Genomic DNA, 24,913 nt, shown 5'->3' with positions numbered 1-24,913 from the left:
ATTCAGAGCAATAAATATGTCTCATAGTGCTCTTAAATCAGAGCAACGAATGTAAGAGTCTCTCAATGCTCTGAAGTGCTGAACAAAAAAGATTAACATCCATCAGAAATACCTGCCATGAGGAAAGTCTCAAAGAATTAAATGTGGCCCCAAGCTGAAGAAGGGAATCTTGTACCTTTTCCTCTCTGAGATAAGGAACTGAAAAACTTTGCTACAATGGCGGGAAGAAGTACAATAGCAGATGAGTTTCAATATGAGTTACACAAGACAGAAATGGGTGCCAGGGTAAAATCTTTCATTTCCTGCTGCTGTGCTGCTCTTCCAGTGTTGTAAACGTTTCCCTATTTTATTAGTTTCAGTTAGTCAGGGCTTGGATAATACATGTTTATACTTCACAGAAAAGGATCTATGACACAAATGCAGCAAAACCAACATCAGATACAGATAAAAAGCAGTATCTTAAAAAGAAAAACAACTATGGTCAATAAACAGACAGGCAAATAAATAAATAACATGACATGCTTTAAAGATGTGACAAAAAAAATTTACCTATCTCACCAACCATGTTTCTGCCACCAACTGCATAGAGTCGGCCTTTCAGAGCACTTAAATGAAAAAATGTCCTCTTTTCTTTCATGGAAGCCATTTGCATCCATTTATCAAAATGTGGATCATAACGGAACACGCTATCAACTGCAGTTTTACCTTTAGTGTCATAATTGCTCTGCCCACCAACCACATACAGAAAATTGCCAATTACAGCTATGCCATGCTGATACCGCGGAACATCCAGAGGCATCAATGCTTTCCACATTTGGGATGTTTGATCATAAATCCGTAACTCTTTGCTCACAACTAGCTGTTGTCGCAGTACTCCACCAAGTGTGACCAGATGAGTTGCATCAGAGCGTATCTTTGTCCTTGGACTTTGAAGGATTGGCTGCATATAGGGTAACATTTGGTAGTTACTTGCTTCCAGAAGCATATTGACACATGCTGTGTCTGATCGCATAAAATCAGCTTTTTGAGTAATCTCTAGGAGCTCTTGGGGAGACATCAGTGGGAAGCGAATGTTACTCATCAACTCAAAAGTATGGCTTTTTCGTGAGTTATCTTGCTGAAGCCAGGCACAGGCTGCATTAAAGAGATCCATCTCCGAGCAATTCTTTAGCTTGTTACTTGATAAGATGCAGGCAAATCTATCAGCAGGAAGCTTAAGGTATTCTCCATTTTTTAAAAGAGCAGAAAAATTCTTTAGAATATACTCATTAATATACTTATTCACTTCTGTGAGGTAGTATGCAGTAGCAACATTTCCAATTTCTACACAGTTTTCCAAAGTAACCTGCAAGAAATAAATAAGAAGAATTGAAAAAAAATGAACGGGCATTAGCTATTCTATGCAATATTTTTCCTCTGTATATGATACAAAGATTATGTTATTAATATACATCAACGACAAAGTTCTCAGACCCCTGAAAACAATCATGAATGATTACATATATAATTACTGAAATGAATTTATAAATAAATGGAAATCTGAACATGTGGAAATGGCATAGAATGTGAGGCCAGGAAGTATTATGTATTTTAGTTCTGCCTGGTAGTTGTGAGCCAAGCACGATAAGTAGTCATCACAGGTCACCCTCCCCATCTTTTAACAGAATTATTTGGTGTTACCAACTGATTGTAGAGACATATGAATCAAACAGTATGCTAACATAGCTTCTGCCCATTAAGAAAATTTCCTGTTCATGTCTCCTTACAAATGCAGAATTGCATAATGGCATCTATTTTCAAATTACAGATTGCAACTGTGTATTGCTAACCTATCCATTGTTGCAAGATCTATAATATCAAACATGAAGATAATAATGAGAGGAGACGGAGGAAGGGGAGTAAGACTATGATCCAATAGCTGGTGATGGCCATGGAGACTGAGTACAGACACTAGTCTACATTTCTATCCTGATTTGTAGATTTCTGAGACACTGAACTCCTTAGGACATCTTCAACTTCTATATTCAGCATTGCAAAGGTGTTGCAAGACAATTATGTAGTAAAAAATTAACCCATGCCTTGATTTTTCAACTCACTTTTTCAACTCCACTGTCTTCACAAAGGATCTGAAGCCAAGGCCTCACAAAATGTGAAAATGGCAGCAGGTCAAAGGGTTGAAGAATAGTAAATGTGCACTTCTCTTGGAGAGGTGTTTTGGTTCAGGCATATTTGGCTTATATTGTTTTCCTGATAAAAACATATGTTCCACTAGTATTTTCTGTTCATTAAAAGTAATAGTTCTAGCCTTACTTCCTTGCAGTGCAGTAATGCCTCACAAAGATGTGTATTGTGTGCATAGTAATGATGTTGGCCTGGGCTGCAAATGCTACAATTAGAAAAAAATGGAAACCGATCAATGTTTGCCTTATCTTCAGGAAAATGTACCTCTGCAGTGCTGGTAATTAATGGCAGAACCAGCAAAGGAGAGGTGGAAGATGCTTGCAAGGATGCATTACTATCTCGGAAAAGTACCTGCTTCCATACCCCCTCAGAAATAGTCACCTTCTATATATCCCCCTCTGGGGTTAGACTGAGATGCAAATTATGGCACAAATGGCCATGACCATATATTTCAAGTTGCAGCTGTCATCTGTATATACAGCATGGCTCCTCACCCCTACCTTCAAAAGACTGCCACAGTCTGTGTATCCCTTGGATGTCAGACTAGGATGAAACAGAAAAAGCAAATAGAACATAACTATTTCAAACCGTTGCTTTCAGACATATATACTAAACAACATGCTTCTTAAGACTCTCCCAAAAGATAGCCACTTATATATGCATCGGAAGATGTCCTTCCATATCACTGTTGCAGTATTCCTTAATAAAGGGATTCCCAGCCAAGGGTAGCCCTGCATCCGCCCAGTGTACCTAAAGCCTTAGGATTTTATAAATGCTGTATGTCACACATATGCTCCCTGCTCAATTTGTAGGCATAAATATGACATACAAATGTACATACCTCAGAGCGTCTTTGCTGCAGTCTGAACACCATCACTGATCATTGGCCTAAAAGCTCGTTCTTCTGTGCTGGTTACGGAGTCATGTTTCAGATAAGTGCCCCATTGGAGTTTCTTCTTATCCTTCCTTTTTTTTCAGTGTTGTGGGTTTACATGTCATCCTAAAAAAAGTGGGTGTGGGAGGCAGATTCCCCATAAGGATCATCATGAGCAGTGTCCTTTTTGTTTGGGTGCTTCTCATGACCATACAAAGTGTTCTATCATCCAAGCATTTGTCCCTCAGAACCTACATAGTCATCTCTCCTCCTAGTACATTTACCTAGAGAACCAGTGTCTTAAATTGTTGGCATAAGGTGCTCTGGCAGAATCCTTCTGTCCTGAAGGTCAGCTGCCCGCCAAGAAAAAGACCAAAAGAGGCTGGTCTGATTTAGCTGCTGTCCTGCCTCCCCCAAAATCTCTCTTGAGGCTGGTGAATGCCCAAAGGATTACACATTTTTTATGCGAATTCCTCTGCTACAACAGTACTAGAGGTCGGCATGGATCTGACTTTTCGCACATCCTCTAATGCTCTGTAGACGTCTGTTCTGGATACTGAGGAGGAACCTCAGCTGATTATTTCAGAGGGTCCAAGGAGGATACTGCAGATACTTGTTCAAGAGGAGATTACTACTGTATTAATTGAATGTAGGCAAGGGTCTGAACCTCCTGGGGTGTTTAGGACAGCTGTACCTCAAAAGAAAAACAAAAAAAAGCATATTTCCCCGCTCCTAAAGATCTCCGGTCTGAATGGCAGGCTTTTACCCTGGGATTATTTAATGCATTGATGGCATTGAAGCCTCCCTAAGGAGTTTCTGTACTCAATCCCCTTTGGTTCTCTACCACACTCAAGAGGCCTAGAGAGCAGAACTCCGCTGATGAGGACTTAGATTCTGAGGAAGAGTCTTTGGCATATTCTTCTCAGATCCCTTCTCCCTTGGATTATGACTCTGAGGATGAAGACTCTATTAGTCCAGACCCTCCCTTTGAAGAACTATATTTTGGGGATATTATTTCTCGTATGATGCTGTACTTTAAATGGGACCATTCTCAGGTTTCTAGCTTTCAGAAAAGGTATTATGAGCTCCTCCAGATGAAGTCCCCTAAGCCCTATGCTTTAACTCCTGTCTTGGCTGCACTTTTTGATACTTTTTCTGGTGCTTCTGTGGCCCCAGACTCTCATCCTCCAGCCCCTAAGAAACCTGATGGATTTTACAAGGTGCCTGATGACTGTAAACTTCTCTACAAATGTCCTTCTGCTGAACTCTCTGTGGTGTCAGTCTCTTCTGACAAACCCGCAGAGCTTTTGCCTTCTACTAAACTGCTTCCTTCAGACAAGGACCATAGGGCCATAGAATAGCTGGGCAAGAAAGTATATACTACTGCCTCTTTGACCTTTCAGTTTATTAATTACCAGACCCATATGACCAGGTATATTTAAGCCCTTCTTTCTCAAGCTTCCCAGGCTATCTCTAACCTTCCTGATTCTGAAGGGAAGACCTCAGCCACTTCTCGACTTGGCTTCACTTTCCAAGTAGCCCACCACTGTATTAAATGTAGTTACGATGTAACTGATGCCTCTTCTAGAGCTGCTGCTTTTAGTTATGTATTGAGACATTAGTTTTGGCTTTGTCTCCAGCCTTTGCCTGTTGACATTAAGGCTAAAGTGTTGGATACTCCTCTTGATAATAAGAACCTATTTGGTTCTGCAACTGCTGGGCTTTTTAAGTCTCTGCAGGATAAAGCGAAGGCCTTGCAGGGACTGAAGCATGTTTTTGTTTCTCCTATTCTCAAGTTCCAAAAGATTTATCCCTCTAAACCTGCTTTTTTTCGCAGACAGCCTCGCCCTCCCCCTAGATGTAAAAAGGGTTCTAGGCAGATTCCCCCTGCTAAGTCTACTCAGACTTCCACTTCTCAGAAACCTCTTTTTCCAGACAAACCTGCTTCTATCTGTCTGTTTTCCCTTTTCCTCAGTCAGGTCCCTTTATATCTTCATCTTTACTCTTTCCCTTCCCAGTTGGTTAAGGATCAGTGAAGATGCTTGGGGTCTGTCCATCATCCGTCAGGAATACTTCATGGTGTGGAAATCCCTTCTTCCCTGTCTGGGCATCAATCAACCTCCTCAGGAATAGCTTTTTCCATAACTATTTCAGGACCTTCTATCACAAGGCACCATTCAAGCTGTTCCCCCTTCCCAGGAGGAGATGTGGTTTTATTCCAGAATGTTCCTGGTTCCCAGGAAGGATACCTCTCAACCTGAAAACATAAAAAATCTGGACAAAGGCCCATGAAAAATAGGTACAACTTGCCAATAATTTGTAGTTTGAGTAACATAAAATATGCACACATAATTATATTACCCTGTCCACTCCAATGGAATTGCAGATACCAACTTTTAAACGTAAACAAAAGAACAGACAAAATATTAAACACAAAATAAACAGAAGGATAATAACAGCAGTGTTTTATTTATATTAATATTTGAACTTGTATCAAACTTTGAACTTGCGCAAAACTGAAATACACTTTTCTTTTATAAAAATAAAATTAACTGCTTCTACACTAATATTGTATAACACAATAATGGAATAGTGGGTATTAGAATGTGCTCTTACACCTCTATAGTGTGATCTGTAAGTATGTTAGTATGTATATCTATGTATATATATATATATATATATATATATATATAATAAAGACTGGATAATTTTTGGTAGATACCTAGGCCTTTAGTAGCAGACAAATAAATACACAAACAAAATAGGCCTAATTAAACCACGTTGATATAAGTGCCGTTCATTACAGGGTAAAACATTAACATTATCATTTAATACACATGATTATAACATTTTATTTTATTAAATTAGGTAATATGGAATAAGGCTCAACTTTTTATTTTATTGTGTTTAATAATTTTATGATAAATGAAAGTGTTTTATGCTTTTTTAAGGAATTGAACAAAACGTTAACAAAGATAGCAAACAAAACAAACCGATGAAAGTAACAAAGAGCTTCAAAGAACTAACAACTACAGGCAAGCATGTCATGTTTGGGTTTGGCAGTAAAAGCTACTAAAGGCCTAGCCTATTACAAAAATTAAATTATACATGCTGGTCCTAGGCTTCTAACTAATAATGATGATAAAGTCTTTGACAGTGAGAAACTACCAAAATGGATATCTATAGTTTCTTGTTTATATATACTTTATACAGTTGAATACATCTATTTGTGATAATGCCAGATTTGGTTTTGACAACTTGAGCAGTGTTGCCAATATTGACAGCACAATTGAACTATGAAATTTGGAATATACAGAAATGTAATACATGGTGGGCAACAAGGATACACAGGCAAAGATGAAGAAATAGAAAGAAAGAGAATACAATCAGTGATGAGCTATTTCGCAACGGCTAGAAATGTAAAGCTGGAAAAAAGATAAAAAGGTGGACAAACATAAACAGAGGCCCAAGGCCAAAAAAAAAAAAAAAAAAAAGGGTAGAAGGGAGAAGGGGAGAAGGGACCAGTGGTTCAGTGGTTCTGAATATTCTTCAAATATACCCAATAGGACTGGAATGATTCTGAGAGCTCTGATGCCTTGACATCCCATCACAGAATACAAGAGATAAGCATCCCTTTAGACTACAGGGAGTGAAACACCGTGGAAGCGGATGTAAAAGTTCAACGAATTTTCGTGGATGTCTCAGCAATAGAATTTGGGACTTTAATAAGCATAAAGTGATAATGATTTAAATAATTTGGTCAATATTAACCTTACTAAATTTCAGTTCTTTCCAGTGTTCTCAGTGTGCTTGATAAAAGGCCTGGTTTGTATAATTCTTTTTTTCTGTCGTGACTTTGATATTATTGTTGATGTTAAAAATTTTGTTTGTGAACAGTTTTAAAAAATTTTTTTTTGCACAAAAACATGCAGTAGTTTTGCATTTATCTATGGTTTTAGTTTAAAAATTTTAGGTTTAAGTTTAAAAATCACAGTAGTACTCAAAAAACATTTGAGCAGATTGTTTGAATGATTTTTGATTTGTCAATCAAATCTAATATTTTTAACATCTGTTAACATAATAATTATTGTTCATTGAGGATTAGGCTTTAACTAATTTGATAATAAATCAAGATATATATATTTATTGTATAAGCCATAAATGCAGTTGTTTGTTGTCTGGGGAAAAAACAAAGAGTGACAGAGTGACAGATGACTATAAATACTGAATAATATTAATGCTTAAATTCAGAAATTCAGATCCAACATAAAGAATGGATGATGCTTTTTCTGAACAAGCCAAGCTTATTGCATTATTATTATTATGTGTCAGGGCTGTTTTGATCAATAACAGTGACTCTGCTGATTGTGGATTTTTTTTTGCTTTGGAGTGCTGGATTTATTTGTTGTGATTATATATATATATATATATATATATATATATAGATATATATATATATAGAGAGAGAGAGAGAGACATATATATATATATATATATATATATATATATATATATATGTATATTTATTTATATATATATGTATATGTTATATATATATATATATATATATATATATATATATATATATGTATATATATATATATATATATATATCTAGACACACACACACACACACACACACACACACACACACACACACACACACACACACACACACACACACACACACACACACACAGTGAACTGACACACGGTGCTAAAGGAGCAATTTGGAAGATCAACAAGTCATCTATAAGCATGACTTTAGATGTAGAGAGAAAACAGAGACCATGGTAAAAACTCACACTCATGCAATAAGGATATACAGACATTACACAGATGGCAACCCAGCCAGAATCAATAATAAAAAAACACACGGAATATAAGTCAATAACACATACCTCTACGTCACTATGTGTATGAATTTTCAGGAACATTCTTAGTCTGCCTGACAAAGTGTTGGACATTCACAGAGAAACTGAAATCTGGACAGTTTTGATTAAAAAATGATATTGTATCTATACCTATATTAACCTATCTATACATTATGTGCATGTGTATATATGTTTTATATGGAATCACTACTTAATCCTGAAAGTACACAATCCCGAAGCTCACAATTCCGAGACTATAATCCCTAAACCCCACATTACTGACATGTTAAAAGCGCGAAATTCAAAATTGCGAATGTACTACATACATACATCACACACACAAACATATACACAGCCTCCCCCCATAACCAAACAACCCACCCTACACTAAAGATAAGTAGGGGGGCTTTGCCCCCCTGCACCCCCATGTGGGGGGCTGTGCCCCCACACCCACCCGACTTTAATATTCCAACTCCGAGATCGCACAAACATACACACAAGGCAAACTCACACCCACACATTATAGCCCCTCACACACACACACACACACACACACACACACACACACACCACAGTCACAACACACACTTACACACACTAAAGCCCCTCACAAACACACTTACACACACATACTTACCTGAACCGCAACACCAGAAGCGCTAACTCAAAATCCCTTACCATCGGGATTTTGAATTTTGTGCTTCTGGTCTTTCGGTAATGTGCGGTTTCGGCTACATGGTCTCGAGCTTTTGAAATTTGAGATTTCAAAAGTTCAAGATTTAGTAGTGTTCCCGTTTTATTTATATATATATATATATATATATATATATATATATATATATATATATAAAGAGATACAGGTAGATATAAATATTATATATGGATGTACTTCAAAACATCCACTGTACCCATAATCACCAAATGGTAAGCCACCAGTACCCTCACTGGCTACTGCCCCCCCCCCCCAACACACACATACACTTTGCTAGCTTAACTCAAACTCTGAGTCAAAACATCTTGTGTTCAATTATGTTAAATCATACTATACTGATTGGTCAGATTTGGCAAACTGTAATATCCAGTATTTCCGCATTCCGTCACATATCTTTAGTCTGGACTCTGGAATTAAGCAAACAACTTGCATTTATATAAATGTGCATCTTGTCTGAACATTAAAGAATGATTTGTTAAATGCAAATATCTGGTAAATAGAAATAAACTTTGCAGCATAATTTTAGATGTGCATTATTTGTGCCATTTTGTTTCACTGAGGGACTGAGTCTGAAACTGCCAAATCACAGTTTATCAGCTGAACTGCTCAAACTGGCACCCCATCATATTGTCAGCTTAGCACAACAAACAACGGCAGCATACCAGATAATAAAAACGCATCTTGGGCCAAAACTGTATTATACTTTTTATTTCATATGGCTTAGCAGTGAGAACTCCTTTAACACAGCACTGCCATTACACTACTGTTTAGCATATGATAAATCCACATTAGGAATAAAACAGCTGTTAAGTTGTGTATCCTTTAGGAATGCTTAAGTCAGGAAATACTGTCAACTTCTGAGTAAATGTTACTAAAATAATCACAGAAATAAACTGGAATCCCTAACTTGTCATGCTAATCATACTCAGAAATTTACAGAAAAAAAAAAACATGTCTTGCGTCTCTCTGGGACCAGAAGTTCATGAGAGAATTCAATAAAACCAATGTCAGCCACTCACTTGTCATGCGGCCAGTAAATCACAGTGAAGCCTTGTTTGGTTGCAAAAAGTTAGAAAAAGTTGCAAAAAAAGAAGGGAGTGGGTTCAGTGTTACTTCTAATGAGGATACCTGCTTTATTATGCAGCACAGTCCTTTCAAAGGCTTTTTCAGAGTCTTAAAGTTTCATGAACCTGGATTTACAATGAAATTAGTTAAGCCTAGTTTTAGATCAAAATGCCTGCTAATATTTGTGTAGGCATCAAGTCTGCAGCCCTTAAAGAAACTGTGCTCTGTGTAGCCCAGGTGCAAGTTCACTCAATGACAAGCAAGTCACGTATCTCAGAATCAAAAATAAAAAAAAAAAACATGTTTTGTGTAATTTTCTAAAACTCGCAGAAAGCAAAATCTAAACTAAATGTTTTACGAGTTTTGCATACAGCTAGAGGGGCGATCATTTTTAACTGGAGTTTACTGACATTCAGTGCCTCTAACATTAACAGGATTGCTTTGCCAGATAAGTGTTAGCTTCATCTGAAGCACTAGCATTACATGATAACAAATAACCCTACCCTAACTAGTAAATATATAAAAAAAAACATGATTACACAATAATATAACAACACAAATCTCAATGAAGCATACATATACTGTATGACACTGTTCTATACCAGAAATCACAGCAGCTGCATTTAGCGTAAAACCAATGAATTTTCATTAAAGTAAAATAAGCAACAGGTCAGGTGAGAATTAGAAAGCCTAGACGTATCATTTCTACCTACTGTTTCACATTCCTTTATGATTATTTTCTTTGCTAAAAATATTAAACTGTGGTGTATTGTGCCACCCACTTCTTCTTACCCAGAAATATTTAACCATTCTCAATTCAGAGATTGAAAACCATGTGTCAGAAATGGAAATGGGAAAATATTCAGATTCCACCCAATATACATAGTCCGAGCACTCAGCCAAATTTCAAAAGGCTGACAGTATGCCTCACGATGCTGACGTTATCACACATGCCCCTGCACTAGATGACATCGGCAAAGACTTCAACTTAAAAAAAACAACCCGGGAAATTCGGGAATTAAAGGGGCTACTTGGGAATTTGTGGCACGTCATTATCTTGCCCTTAAAACTGGTAAATACTGAGAATTCGGTACAGTTGAGAGGTATGGATGGAAGGCACCTGAAGACTCATTCTTGACCTCGCTCAGCTCAACACCTTTCTGAAGATCCCTTTCTTCTGGATGTTATCTCTTCAGACCCTGTTTCCTGTTCTTCTTCCTTGCATGCTTTGGATCTCAAGGATGGTTATCTTCACATTCCTATTTATCCCTTTTTCAGGAAGTTTTTGCATTTCTGTTTCTTCCTTGCATTTTCAGTTCTCTGTCTTGCTCTTTAGCTGTTATACTGCCCCAAGGGTTTTCACTAAACACCTCACTCCTGTGACTGCTTTTTTCAGGATGAGAGAAGTTCAAATCTTTCCTTATCTGACAACCTATTATTTCAGGCTTCCTCCCCAAGACTTTCCTTCAGCACCTTCACAATACTGTTTGTTTCTTGCAAAGCTTGTGGTTTGCAATAAACTTCCAGAAATCAGTCCTGGATCATGTGTTTCTTGGTTGCAGGCTCCAGACCGTCCCTATGCTGGCCTCCCTGCCTCCTCCCAAGGCTCTTTCTCTTATTGCCTTTTTTAAGTCCCTTCTTCCTCAGGTTTCAATTACATCCAGGGTGTTACTCAGGGCTCTAGGATTCATTGTCTCCACCATTCCTATGGTACCTGTAGCCAGCCTCCATATGAGAAAACTACAATATTTTCTAAAGTTAATATGGCTCCAAGAGTGTCATCTTCTAGATTTTTTTAGTCCCTTTTCTTCTATGCCTCAAGCCTGAGCTTCAGTGGTGGATTCATCAGCTGCCTTTCAACCCAGAACTTCCTTTTCAGCCCCCAGTCCCTATTCAGGAACCTTTCTCGGATGCCTCAGATGCAGGGTGGGGAATCTCTTTCAGTACCTTGAGGGTAGAGAGTCTCATCAGAGGTCAGACAACAGCAATATGAAGGAGATAAGAGCTCTCCTTTTCAGCCTTCAAGCCTTTCATTCACTTTTTCTTCCAGGGACTCTCAAAATCTTTACAGACAATACCACAGTGAATGTGGTACATCAACAAGGAAGGGGGGGGGGGGGCACGCACTGTCCTAACTTCTTTGCAGGCTTGCTGTTCAAGTTTGGGATCTAGCTGTCCAGTATCAAATAACTCTTCAGATTGTATATATTTCTTCACAACAGAATACAGTGGCGGAGTCTCTGAGCAGGTCCGTAATGCAAGCTCATGAATGGATGCTTTGCAGAGATCTGTTTCTAGACATTGTCTGTTAGTGGGGTACCATCAGGGAGATCTTTTTGCCTCCCCATTGAACAGACAACTTCCTCTTTCCAAGTCCTCTGGTCTGGCAGATGGATGCCCTATCTTGTTCTTGGAAGAGGATGTTTCTCTACACCTTCCCTCCCCCTTTCTCTCATTCTGAGGGTCCTGCTCAAGATACAGCAAGACTCCCAAAATTGTTATGTAGAAGAACAACAATCCAAAGATATAAGAACTAAAGTTCTGAAGAAGTCTCTTTAAGTTTTTTGGAAAGAAAGCACTTAACTCAGTTTTTATTTAATAAAGTTGGATTCCAGTCTTATATTTTTGGATGGTTGTGCTTCTACATAACAATTTTGGTGGTCTGGTTCTTTAGTTGGTTACCATGCAGCAAACCTCCCCATAATCTTGTTGGTGACTCCATTTTGGCCTAGGCTGCATTGGTTCCCTCTTCTTCTGCACCTATTCAAGGGCAATCACCACAAGTTACCTCACAGGGTGGACCTACTCACATTCATACTTACTTGGCCACTCTTCAACTGACATTGTGGGTGATAGGCTTTTGATCTATTTTAGGCACCTTTTATCTGAGGACGTGCATAGGGTTCTGTAGGAGGCCAGGAAACCCGCTAAAAATAAATCCTATATGCCCAAATGGAAGAGATTTTCTCTGGATTTCTATTATTTGTGTGAATTGCTCCATGCTGGGTTGGCATATTTGCAATCAAAGCTTATCTTTCAGCTATTTCTGCTTGTCTGCCATTAACTGCTCCTCTGGCCTCTAGGTTTGAGGTCAAGCAAATTTTAAAGGCATCCTTCACATCAGACCTCCCAGAAAGCTTGTTCCACTTTTCTGGGACCTTAATTTTGTTCTTGAAAAATTAAGTCAGGGTCTGTTTGAGCCTGTTGCTTTAGCTTCCTTGCAACATTGTAGATGGAAGACTGTTCTTTTTGGCCCTTATTTCAGCTAAGACAGTGTCTGGACTTCAGGCTCTTATGGCTGTTCTAGCTCTTCTGATTTTTCATAGGGACAGGATGTCTCTTTGTAGTAATCCTTCTTTTATGCCTAAGATGGTTAATTAATTGTCTCTTAATTGGCCTATTAATTTGTCCTCCTTTTTCCTTCTCCACAGTCTGCTTGTGAGATGGTTCTTCACAGCTTGGATTTGATAGGCAGCTCAGATATAATTTGGATAAGACTAAGGCCATTCGAAAATCTGAGCAACTTTTTGCTTCTTTCCATAGCAGGGCTCTAGGTTTGGCTGTTTCTAAGCAAACTATTTCTTCCTGAATCTTTATGTCCATTTCTTTTTGCTATTCATTTCATGGGAAAAGCCTTTCTGCCTCTGTAAAGGCTCATTCTACCAGGGCCATTACTTCTTCTGGTGCTTTTTTCAAAGGGTTGGATACCAATTCCAGCCTTGAGGCTGTTACCTGGACCTCTGTACATACCTTTACTAAAAATTACAAGTTAGATGTGTCCAGAACAAGGGCTGGCTTTGCCAGAACTATCCTGCATGGTTTTATTGTAAGCTCTTCTGGGTTTCCTCCTCCCAAGTTTCCTCTTGAGCTTTTGTACTCTCCCTTTGGTAAGGAATACTGCAACAGTGATATGGAAGGACACAGTACACTTGTGTACAATCGCACCACAGCAGTAGCTGTCCTTCTCTTCACTGTTGCCGTGCTCACTCCCTCACTCCCTCCCTTCTGCTCTGCTATTTTCCTTTTCTCTTTCCAGATGCACACGTTCCTCCTGCTTCCAAGGACTCCTATTCTTCCTTGGTCTATTCAGTTCTGAGGTATGTACAACCGTATGTCACCTTTACACCCTACTCCTTGAGCAGGGAGCATATGCATGACATACAATGTCTATAAAAGCCTAAGGCTTTAGTATACTGGCTGGATGTTGGGCTACCCTTGGCAGGGAAAGAATATAAAATATTGCAATAGTGAAGAAAAAGACATCTCCTGTTATATTAAGATTTTCCACAACTGTACTTTTGAGAGTGATAAAAGTAATGATTACAGTAATGTTTCCGACTTGTTATTAAGACACTTTGTTCCAGTACAAGCTGTAGTGATTCTCTGTGCAGATCTCTGATATTTGTGCGGAAAGTTAAAGAAATAATGATCACAGTGCCCACAGTCTAACACAAGATATAGTGACCTCTAATGTTTGGGAGGAAAGTTAAAGAAATAATGCCATCACCCAGAGGGCAGCATGCAAGCTACAGCAAGCTTCTCTGCCCACTTCTGAGCAGGGCTAGTTTTAGACTGGCTGAGGTTTATGTCAGAGATGACTACTAAGCCCATGGCATATCCACTTATACAGACTTGTGGTGTGTGGGCTAGTATTTCCTAAGAAGCCCTGAAGGTTTGGAGATTCTGTGATGCATTTTATACCTTATTTTTGAGTGATCACTGTTTAAACTGAGCAAGTGACAACAGAGTCAGTTATTTTCATCAGGGCAACTTTGATCAATCAATTATAGGCATGTTTGTGTAAAATTCAGCCATCTGATTGGGATAAGAGGAGGGCTGTGTAATGTAGTTTGCCTTTGCTCCACACAGACAGTTGCCACACATTAAAATACTCCACATTCCTTCACACAAATCATGTTAGTTCCGCAAAGCCATAATAATAATAAGCAAACAGAAGGTAGCTAGTCATTCCCACAGCCCCGGCCCTTATATCTAGTGTATCAATGCATATCAGGTGTCCAGGTAAGTAGTCCATCTTGCTTCTCACAAATGTACACTAGACCTGAAAAGCCAGAGATAGACTGTTTAAAATGAACAAATAACAAGAGGGCCAATTCCTTTCATCCAAACCACCCTTGCCTATACCCAACAGTTACAAACACAATTATGTCCACAATTCAGACATCTGATGGCTATATTATGCATTTGTCATATTTGCTTCACAAAGTTGCCACACTTTACAATATTACAAGTTGCTTCTCACAAATCAGAAAGACAGAATAATGAGCTAATAACAGCAGATAGCCAGTTTCCTCCACAGACTTCCCCAAAATCATAGGTTCATAGGTTCATAGGTGTTTACTACACTAATGACCACAAGGGTCTTTTTAACCCTAGCCATACATCCCAAATCTCTGACAAGTTCTGGTATCCACGATAAGTGTAAGCAGGGGCATGGGAGATAAACCATTTGCAGGCTGCCTCTGTCCATTAGAGACATAGATGCCAAACCAGGGATGGATTTCCTGTTCCCAATCCAATTGTCCAAGTTACACTTCAATTGGGTTAGGCAGGAACTCTGCTTCACATGGATGAGGAACCTGTTCCATAGGTGGGATTATGGTTAATTAATTTGCATGTATTTCAGATAACCAGCTTTTATTAAATGTTTATGTGTGTGTGTGTGTGTGTGTATGTGTGTGTGTGTGTGTGTGTGTGTGTGTGTGTGTGTGTGTGTGTGTGTGTGTATATATATATATATATATATATATATATATATATATATATATATATAAAAAGATTGCATTCTGTCCTTGTCCTGCAATGTCCATCATAGAATTTTAGATTTTTTTGGTAAATCACTGAAGATTATAACGAGTTAATCTATAAACCATTTAAGAAATTTGAGTAATATTTAAAATTTGTCCTTGATTTTGGCCCTTTGTTTATCCCACCCCATGCCTCATTATTTTCAGCTTTATCCTCCTTCTGCAATGCAGGTAAACATACTGCTAAAATATCTAAACGTCAGCATCTTTATATAACAAAAAAAAGTAAAAGAAAAAAAATACTTAGTTCATCACCAGTGGAAAGCTCATCTTCTCTCTTCACAAAGTGGCTACATTTGAATGTTACGAGGTTTCTCCTCCCATGCAGCAGAGCCCTCATGAAGTGAAACTGTACCATGACCAGCCATTGTACAAAATATTGTGATACTCACTGCTGCAGGCAGTAAAAAAGTATCAAACTCCTGTTGTACTGAAAAGAAATGCTGCCTTGGATGAATAGTAAAAATCTGGATTGGGATGAGCAGTTCAGATTCAGGTCAGAATGCAGTACAACTGACCTGATGTTTTCAATGAGACAGATTGTGGAGAAGAAGCTGGAGATGAAGAAATAGTTCAACTGGGCATTCCTAGTATGGAGAAAGGATATAACTATGCCCCAAGAAACCTGCAATAGTCTGAAGTCTTGGAAACACTGATAGCATTATTGCAGGTTGTTTACAAGGTGTGAATGATACAAGTACAAACATTGTTTAGATCACAGAGAAGTTCACAGTAGGAGTGGGTGTGCATCGTGGTTCACATCTAGGTGCATACCTAAATATACTGGTAATGGACTGCATCAGCAAAATGGCTGAAGGGGACAGAACTACAGAGCTGCTGCATGCAAATATTGTAGCAATGCAAGATGACTGTCAACAGGAACTTCAGCAAATGACAAGGTGGAATGCAGAACTGAAAGCTCAGTGGATGAAATTGTGTATAGACCAGCAGCGACCATGGCAGTAAATGAGGGGAATCAGAAGAAGTTGAAAATTGAGATGGAATGGAAAATAGTGGAGCAGGTTAATATCTTCAAGTATCTGGAGATGTGAGGAGGATGAGGACAATCCGAATAAGGAGGTCAAAATGGAATTAGAGGTATTGCAACTAAGTGCCCCAAAATGTCAGGGGTAGTGTGTGACAGAAGAATGCTAAAGAAGCTAAAAATGAAGGTATATACAACAGTGGTGCGACCACTATTTCTTCAGCGCATGGAACATGGGCAGGGAAGACACAGCAGCTGATGAAACTTGAGGTGTTGCAGATGAAATGCTTGAGATATGAGACAGATGAAGATAGGAGGACATCAGAGCTGAAGCCAAAGGTGTTTCAACTGCAGAAGAGATTAAGGAGGATTGATTACAATAGTTTGGTTAAATGTGCAGGAAAAGAGGAAATGATTTGGTAACGTATATTTGAGAGAGGAGAACAGGATGGCCAGCTAAGAGACAGAAGCATATCTCTCAATCTACAGGTACTGAAAAATAGGAACAAAGTCCTTTAAAAATGTGTACACCTAATTAGCATACATTTTGAATACCAAAACACCCATAACTTTTCTCAGTTCAAGTAAAAATGTTTGACAAAAATGATGGGAAAATATAAGCACATTATCAAAGAGACAGTGTAAAATCTGTAGACCTTAATGAAATTATTGCAAAATTATACCATCATTTACTTTTGTTACTGAAAATGGGAGATGTGTGAAAATGGGAGATGTACGATATGTGTCTTTTTTCTTTAAATTATTAATGCCACTAGTATGACAGTTATGTAATATGATTTTCTGTTTAATAGATACATTTGATGAGTGGAATTCAGAAAATTGTTTGAAGGGGTAAAACAAGCCTGAAAATAGGGATGTAATTCCAACAATAGGTACACTGTGCAGTAATAAATCAGGCTTGAAAACAGGAACATTCCACTGAAATAAGGACAGTTGAGCAGTCTGGATGGAAGAATTGCTTGAGAGAAGACCTATGACAGTCAGATATGACTATGAAGGAAGATGAAGGAGTGGCTGTGAATCAGGAAAGGTGGAAACAGTTAATGCGAAACCCAGCCTTATATAAAAATAGGGTAAACGTAGCTGATAACAGTGATTATGACAGAAACCATATTACCCAACTAGAAAAAAACAGCACGGCTTACAGGACAGCTTGGATTGGTTGTCTCCTGATTACATAAGAGCGTTGATTCAGTTAATAAAAATGTATGTCAGAATACATTTTGGATAGCATAACAAAGATACCTTTATTGCATTAATAATCAGATTTTGATGTTGATGTACCTCCATTTTTGTACATTCTGTGGTGAAGGGAGTGGGGTAGGAGGCTGCAACTGTACCTATCATTACCATCCTTAAGAAATTGTCTTTGGAGCTGTACCTAACTATTCTGATGCCCAGTGCCATCCTCAGATCTGGTGCCCCATCAACTTTGAATTGAGCAGCTGCTACAGTTTATGTCAAGCCAAACATCCAGCACTAAATTGCTTTGGTTCTGTCTGAAAATACATTACTGGCATTGAATTCTCAATGTCAGTAATGTGTTGAAGTGCACTGAAGACTAATTGTACCCCCTAAAACTTTACACCTTAGGTGACTACTCCCTTCGTTTCACCCTAGCTATCCCTGTACTGGTGGGTATGGGAATTTCCTGCTGTATCTGTTACCTTCCATTTGAAAGTAATCTTTTTAAGAAATTGGTATACGAGCAGCTTAAGTCCTTCCCAACAGTTCAGGATGTATAGAATCCCTGTAATTCCTATCTGCAAAGTAGTCACAGTACTAAAACAGCCCTAAGCAAGGTTATGATCATATCATTTTCTGATGGTAATAGTCCAATGGTTTAATTGTACTTTGGTCCTCTTTCATGTCTCAGCATTATCTGACAACAGATACCACAAAACATTGACTGACTATCCAATAATATTTCTACCTCAGTCCTTGGCTGGATGGTCCCAACTTTTAGGATATTCACAGAAGATTTTTGTTGGTTTTTAATGGTTACTTGAGACACCATTTGTACTTTTGCAGTCAGTAGTGCTTTGTCTTGGTTACATTGCACATTCAGGTGCCTCTGACTTAAGGCTCTTTCTCATACAGATGCTTAAGTGCTGCTTTAGATGTAGAATTAAAGATTGTGACAGACCTGTACTCCACAGTCATAAATGATCCTGATGGCACTCTTCAGAATGGAACACTGGGGTGGGTCAGCAGCTATGGAATGTTTTCTGGCCAATTCCACTTTTTAATAGAGTTCTTTGTTATGAATATACTGCCTTACGGTTTATCAGTAATGCCCATGCATGTCTGGGTTGCATGCCTTGAGCTGTCTTTTCTGCCACAGGCAACATTAGCTACTCTACAGTCAGTAATATGCTACTGGTTTAATTTGGAGGACATGTGTTGTTTTACAGGAAGACATAGTACATAAGCATCACTATGAATGGCACAACAAAATGTTTCCTTCAGGAAACAGATTCTGTTTCTTCATATGTGTCATTGAGTTTTAATGCTTTCCAAGTGATTTTGTAGTTGCTAAGAATATTTTTATCTGTTTTGAACAGGCACAGAACTCAGCAGTTCTCCGTTACTCTCTCAACTGAAATTTGCAGTGTTTTAATATTATTTCCATAGGAAAGTCATAACCAAGCTGCATCTGTACCCGCATTTTATTAATTTTCTTATATTTAACTGGGTAAATAAAGAGGTCCTTCTCTTAAACAATTCAGCCACAGAATACATCACAACATGAATGATAAACCCAGCATATATGTGGGCAATAAAGAATAGTCAGTGAATTAGAATGTCTGTTGAGCAGTGTAAGGAAACAGAAGTGTCTGCAGAAACCACATAAAAATATGAGTACAATGTGCAAAGCTCTATGCTAACAGTGACTGGAGGTTAGGAATGAACCTTCACCCTGGAGATGTGAGGCAAAGATGTTGACACTAAAGCTCTCGGCTGTCCATCATCAGTAGCATGCCAATGTTGTTGTTTGTCTTTCGGCTTTTTCCCGGTAAGGGATTGCCACAGCTGAACTCCAGTCCGCTAATGATTGACAGTAATTTTTTTTTTACGAAACGCCAAGGTGCCAGCTCAATGCCAAACCTTCAACGAAGGCATGCCCATTTACACACGCATGTCTTTCGAACGCTACACAACCACGGGGAGGACATGCAAACTCCACACAGAAGACACTCCCAAGCCAAGCCGAGAATCGAACGGGAGAACCTCTTGCTGTGAGGTAACAACACTACTGCTGTACCACCGCGGCTATCAATAGCATGCCAATAAACATTTAAATTAGTCATAGATGGGAGTCTTAGTACCTAAGAAGAGCAATGCAGTCATTCATTGTCATGTCCTATTAGTTTGTTTGTGAAAAGCTAATTGTACTTACTCCTTTCATGTAATGAAAATGATTGCAGCTAAAAGTTATTTTTGAAATTTCCCTCTTGCAGAATGGCGTACATTAATGTTACTGCTGGGTTTGGTAATTATTTTTCTTGTTTTACCTTAGCACTTCTCTGCTATTTTTCATTTGCCTGCTGTTCAAGGATGTATGATTGTTTTGCCCTCAACAGAGCAGCCTTGGAGATGTTCAGCTTACTGTCAAGGATAAAGTTTGCCAAATTATCTTGGAATGCCAAGGACAGAAGAAACGTTGCAACATATCATCATTCTTTCTGACATTAAGAAAATGTTGTCAGGTTTCTATAGTACAAGAAACATTCAGGCAACATACTAGAGATAATAACTTGGAAGTAAGAGACTGTTAATTTCTAGAAGCCAAAACTCCATAGCTGAAGGAAGTGATGATTTACACAAGGCTACCAAATGTATGGTAATTTTTCACCTGTTATAATGTTGCCCAGCTGCAGCAGAATAATAGGTTTTCCACAATTTTTGCTGAAAAATGTGCATTAAAAGAGTTATATATGCCTCAAAGGTTTTCTTAGATGCTGTTTCCCTGCAATTGCCAAAAATATTTTCACATTTTGCAGTATAACTAAAAAATGAGGCACAATTGTGCAACTGTTTGGGGAAAGGACAGTTTAGAACAACAGCTCATGTAGAGGGATGGATGGTTCACAGGCCAGTTGTCACAACCAGCAGCATCCAACAACATTAAAAAGTTAAAATTCACAGTCGTGTTACAGTACAATGCATTCTCAGGTCCTAGAAGCAGAAGGAACAGAACCTGTGTGGTGAGTTATTCCCAAAGCACTCTGCAAACACCAGTGAGCGACATAACAGGCAGGCTCTGTTCATGATTACTGTAACACTCAAAGAATATTCTCTAGTTCCAGTAAATGCAATAGATGGCAATGCCTTGTCATGTCTTGGAATTTTCTATTACGGGATGCTCAGTATTTCCTGCTATCCTAACTGTAGAAACCTTTTTTCATCTGCTTGGATACACCAAGGAATTTTTCACATTTTATGAATTCTGCAGCTCAGACTTATGAAACGTTTCGCTACAGTAGTGTATTGTTTTGAATGTAGAATTACTATTATGCCACTTACAAAAATGTGCACTGTGTAGTACTATGCTCAACACACATGCCAGATATCTGCCATATAGATGCAGCAAATATGTATGATCACAATAAAACATAAATAAACTATTAAGCTTTAGGTTGCCACATTTTCAGATGTAAGAAGTGGTATATTTTTTAATGGAAATGTGAAATTTTGAATGATAAACCATGCTTAACAAACAGACTTCATATTTTCTCAAAATAAAAGCTCAGTCTTGTAGAATTTAAGTTGTTTTTGTTGTTTCATTTTATACTTAGATGATTCCTTTGCATATTTTTATCGACTATTTAAGAAAACTAAGCAATTATTTTGTCCTAATATATCAGGACACTTTCCACTCTCCATGTTTTTTTGCAGAACACAACTGCCCAGACAGTAACTGTACTGAAAAAATGGCGACAAATGGTAACCCATATCTCTTTCCAAATTTCATTGCACCCTAATATTCTTTATACTATTAGTTTTTATTTTATCTTGTTTGGTTTCTCTAAGACTATATAAGGGACCTGCATTATGTCATTTACACTCTTGTGCTCCTTAATGTCCTATCCAACACCTTCTTCAGGAGTAAACATCTATCGATCCTGTATAGAAATTTGGTGTAAGAGACAGAGGTCTGACCATTGGCTGTCATGTGCTGCCTACAGTAACTGGGATATGCAAGTCCTCACTGTTATCACAGAAACATCCTGTTGTGAAATATTTTTCTGGATAGGGTTCCACTGTATCTCTGGGACAGACCTTAGAAATATTTTAATAAATATAGGTAGACCAGTAGAACATGTATCCCATTGGCACATACAATTCTCTGTATATGAATGTGAGGCTGTTCCACAATAAAACAGACTCAGCTCTTGACATTGTGGAACCTTAACCAAGTGTTTATAAAGAAGACCTTTTTATGATAACTTTAGCTGACATTTATCTGTGGTCATTTAGTCAGGTTTCCCATTATTCAGTGTCCTAGGCAGAGTGAGATCAGTGGGAGAAAATCTTTTGCTTTGGATATTCACTTAATGTGGCCCAAGTTTCCAGCTGTGAAATTAATATATTTGAATATGTACTAGCTCTAAAAACACTCATAATGTCATGTTTGGACTGTGCATTCCTACAAGTGTTTAATCTTTGGCCCAAGTTTCCAGCTGTGAAATTAATATATTTGAATATGTACTAGCTCTAAAAACACTCATGATGTCATGTTTGGACTGTGCATTCCTACAAGTGTTTAATCTTCACGTTGTGAATGGTAACAGAGGTGGTGGTAGTAGTGCTTGCAACTGAAGTAATTTTAAATAATGGACCACCAAAACCAAGGAAATAGTAGAGAACACAATCTCTGAACCACAAATAACAAATAAAAAGATTGCTGGAAAGTCACCAAAAATAGACACCAGTGAAATAAAGTAGTTTAATCCAGGAAACACTCAAAACATAAATGCCACATTACTCATAAGTTTTCGTCGTAATCCAGACTTTATCAGATAATGAAATAATACACAAAGACAGACCTTAAATAATACATTCAAAATTCCTAACCAATAAAATCATACATCCAATAATCCACTTAAGATCATTAATATAATTAAATAATTATAAAACATTAAATATATATATATATATATATATATCACATAAAAAACTTGATTACACCCTATATATAAATAGGAAATTTATAAAAGAATATATATGTGTATATATATATATATATATATATATATATATATATATATATATATATATATATATATTATATATATAAATGTAGGTATATATGCACAGCAGACTAACTCATGGCTGAAAAATAAAATTATTTGGTTTCAACCTACTATAACCACATTTACTAAGCACAAATCTAAAAACAAATTTAAAACAATAAATAAATAATAAATAAAAATAATTTTATTTTTCAGCCATGAATTAGTTTTCTGTGCACATATGCCTACATTTATATATATATATATATATATATATATATATATATATATATTTGCATATTTTGTTTTATACATTTCCTATTTATGTATAGGGTTTAATCAAGTTTTTATGTGATATATATTTAAAGTTTTATAATTATTTAATTATATTAATGATCTTAAGTGGATTATTGGATGTATGATTTTACTGATTAGGAATTTTGAATGTATTATTTAAGGTCTGTCTCTGTGTATTATTTCATTGTCTGATGAAGTCTGGATTATGACGAAAACGTATGTGCAGCGTGGCGTTTATGTTTTAAGTGTTTCCTGGATTAAACTACTTTATTTCCCTGGTGTCTGTTTTTGGTGACTTTCCAGCAATCTTTTTATTTGTTATTTTTTAAATAATAATAAGGAGCAATAATAATAGGTTCATAGGTTCATACTAGGCTATCTGCCCGAGGGCATTTATAAGCCTTGTCCATAGTTTTGTGGCTTACGCCACCCCTTTAGTTTGGAGAAACTATGCCCATTATTTTGCTGTGCCTCTGTCGAGCAGTGACACTGAGGTAACCCCTGGGGTGTATCTGCGATCTCCCATCCATTGGTCAAGATTCCTCTTGAACAAGGCCAGCGAGGTGCTCTGCCTCACATAAACCGGGATTTTGTTCCACAGCATAGGGAGTCTTTGGGTGATGAATCTATCCCTCCAGCACGTCCTATTAATAACAGTGTTGAGGTTTAAGTCTCCCACCCTTGTGGCTCTGAGGGATCTAGATTTTTTGAGATGAAGCATGTTCATCAAATCTGGGTTTGACATGGCCTTGTATGTCAGGCATAGGTCACCTCTGAGCAAGCGGTAAGCAACTGAATATAACTGGAGTTCTTTCAGTCGGGCAGCATAAGACAGATTTTTGAGACCCTTTATCCTTTTGGTGAGGAACTTTTGTGGCCTCTCCAGCTGCTGCAAGTGTCAGGTCAGATACATTCCGAATGGGGCATTGTACTCGATCATTGGTCTGATGAGTGATGAGTATAGGGAGACTATGACTTCCCTTGATCTAGATGTGAATCCCTTCATGATAAGGTGGGCAATGTAGAAGGTCTTCCTAACTACTTTAGCAATATGAGTGTCGAATGAAAGGCTACTGTCAACCTGGGTTCCCAGGTCACTAAAAGCTTCTTCTGTGTTCAGGGGATTGCCACCTATATGGTAGCTAGGGGTAACCTTATTTTTCCCCGAAGGGTATGACTATACATTTCTTGGCATTTAACTTTAGGCCATGGCTCTGGCACCAGTTATCCGTTTCTGTGAGACCCTTCTGAAGGATATCTGTGTCGGATGTGTTTTCAACTACGGCGCCCAGTTTGCAGTCATCTGCAAACTTTGAGAGCCATAACCCTCCTGTGTTTGCTTGTACTTCAGAAAAGTAGATGCCAAACAAGAGTGGGCCCAGGACTGAGCCCTGTGGGACACCACTTGTGACAGGCTTTGAGTCTGACATGGCGCCAGCAACTCTGACCCTGTGGGTTCTGTCACTCAGCCAGTTTGCAACCCATCTTGTAATGTATGGGTTCACATTTAAGTTGATGAGTTTTTCAATGATACCCGAGTGAGGTATTGTATCAAAAGCCTTCGCCAGGTCTAGGTAGGCTGTATGGACTGCCTTTCCCTCGTCAATGGCCTTGGTGACTGTTTCGAAAAAGTCAACCAAGTTTAAAAGGCATGATCTGCCTTTGACAAAGCCAAACTGGGTTGGATCCAAAGTCTGCAAGTTCCCTATGTCTTTATTTATGAGATCCATTATGATCCTCTCCATGGCTTTGCAGATAAGGCTTGTCAAGCTAATGGGACGGTAATTTCCAGGGTTGGTGGAGGCACAGGTCAGGATATAAATATTGCAGTTTGGATAAA

At 38.1% G+C, this 24,913-nt stretch overlaps 1 protein-coding gene across 1 annotated transcript in view; it reads right to left on the bottom strand.

Moving 5' to 3' along the window:
• The window catches only part of LOC122801843 (kelch-like protein 9), a 414,260-nt gene that overhangs the window by 128,176 nt on the left and 261,171 nt on the right, over positions 1-24,913 (bottom strand). The window contains exon 6 of the mRNA XM_044071492.1: positions 550-1,345. Within this exon, the coding sequence (XP_043927427.1) occupies positions 550-1,345 (796 nt within the window). The remainder of the gene's footprint in view (positions 1-549; positions 1,346-24,913) is intronic.

This window comes from Protopterus annectens, chromosome 5.part0 (assembly GCF_019279795.1).
Source record: "Protopterus annectens isolate FY-2018-M chromosome 5.part0, PAN1.0, whole genome shotgun sequence".
Classification (NCBI taxonomy): Eukaryota; Metazoa; Chordata; order Ceratodontiformes; family Protopteridae; genus Protopterus; species Protopterus annectens.
The sequence above is the reverse complement of the archived record's forward strand: the minus strand, read 5'-3'. Positions and strand labels throughout refer to the sequence as shown.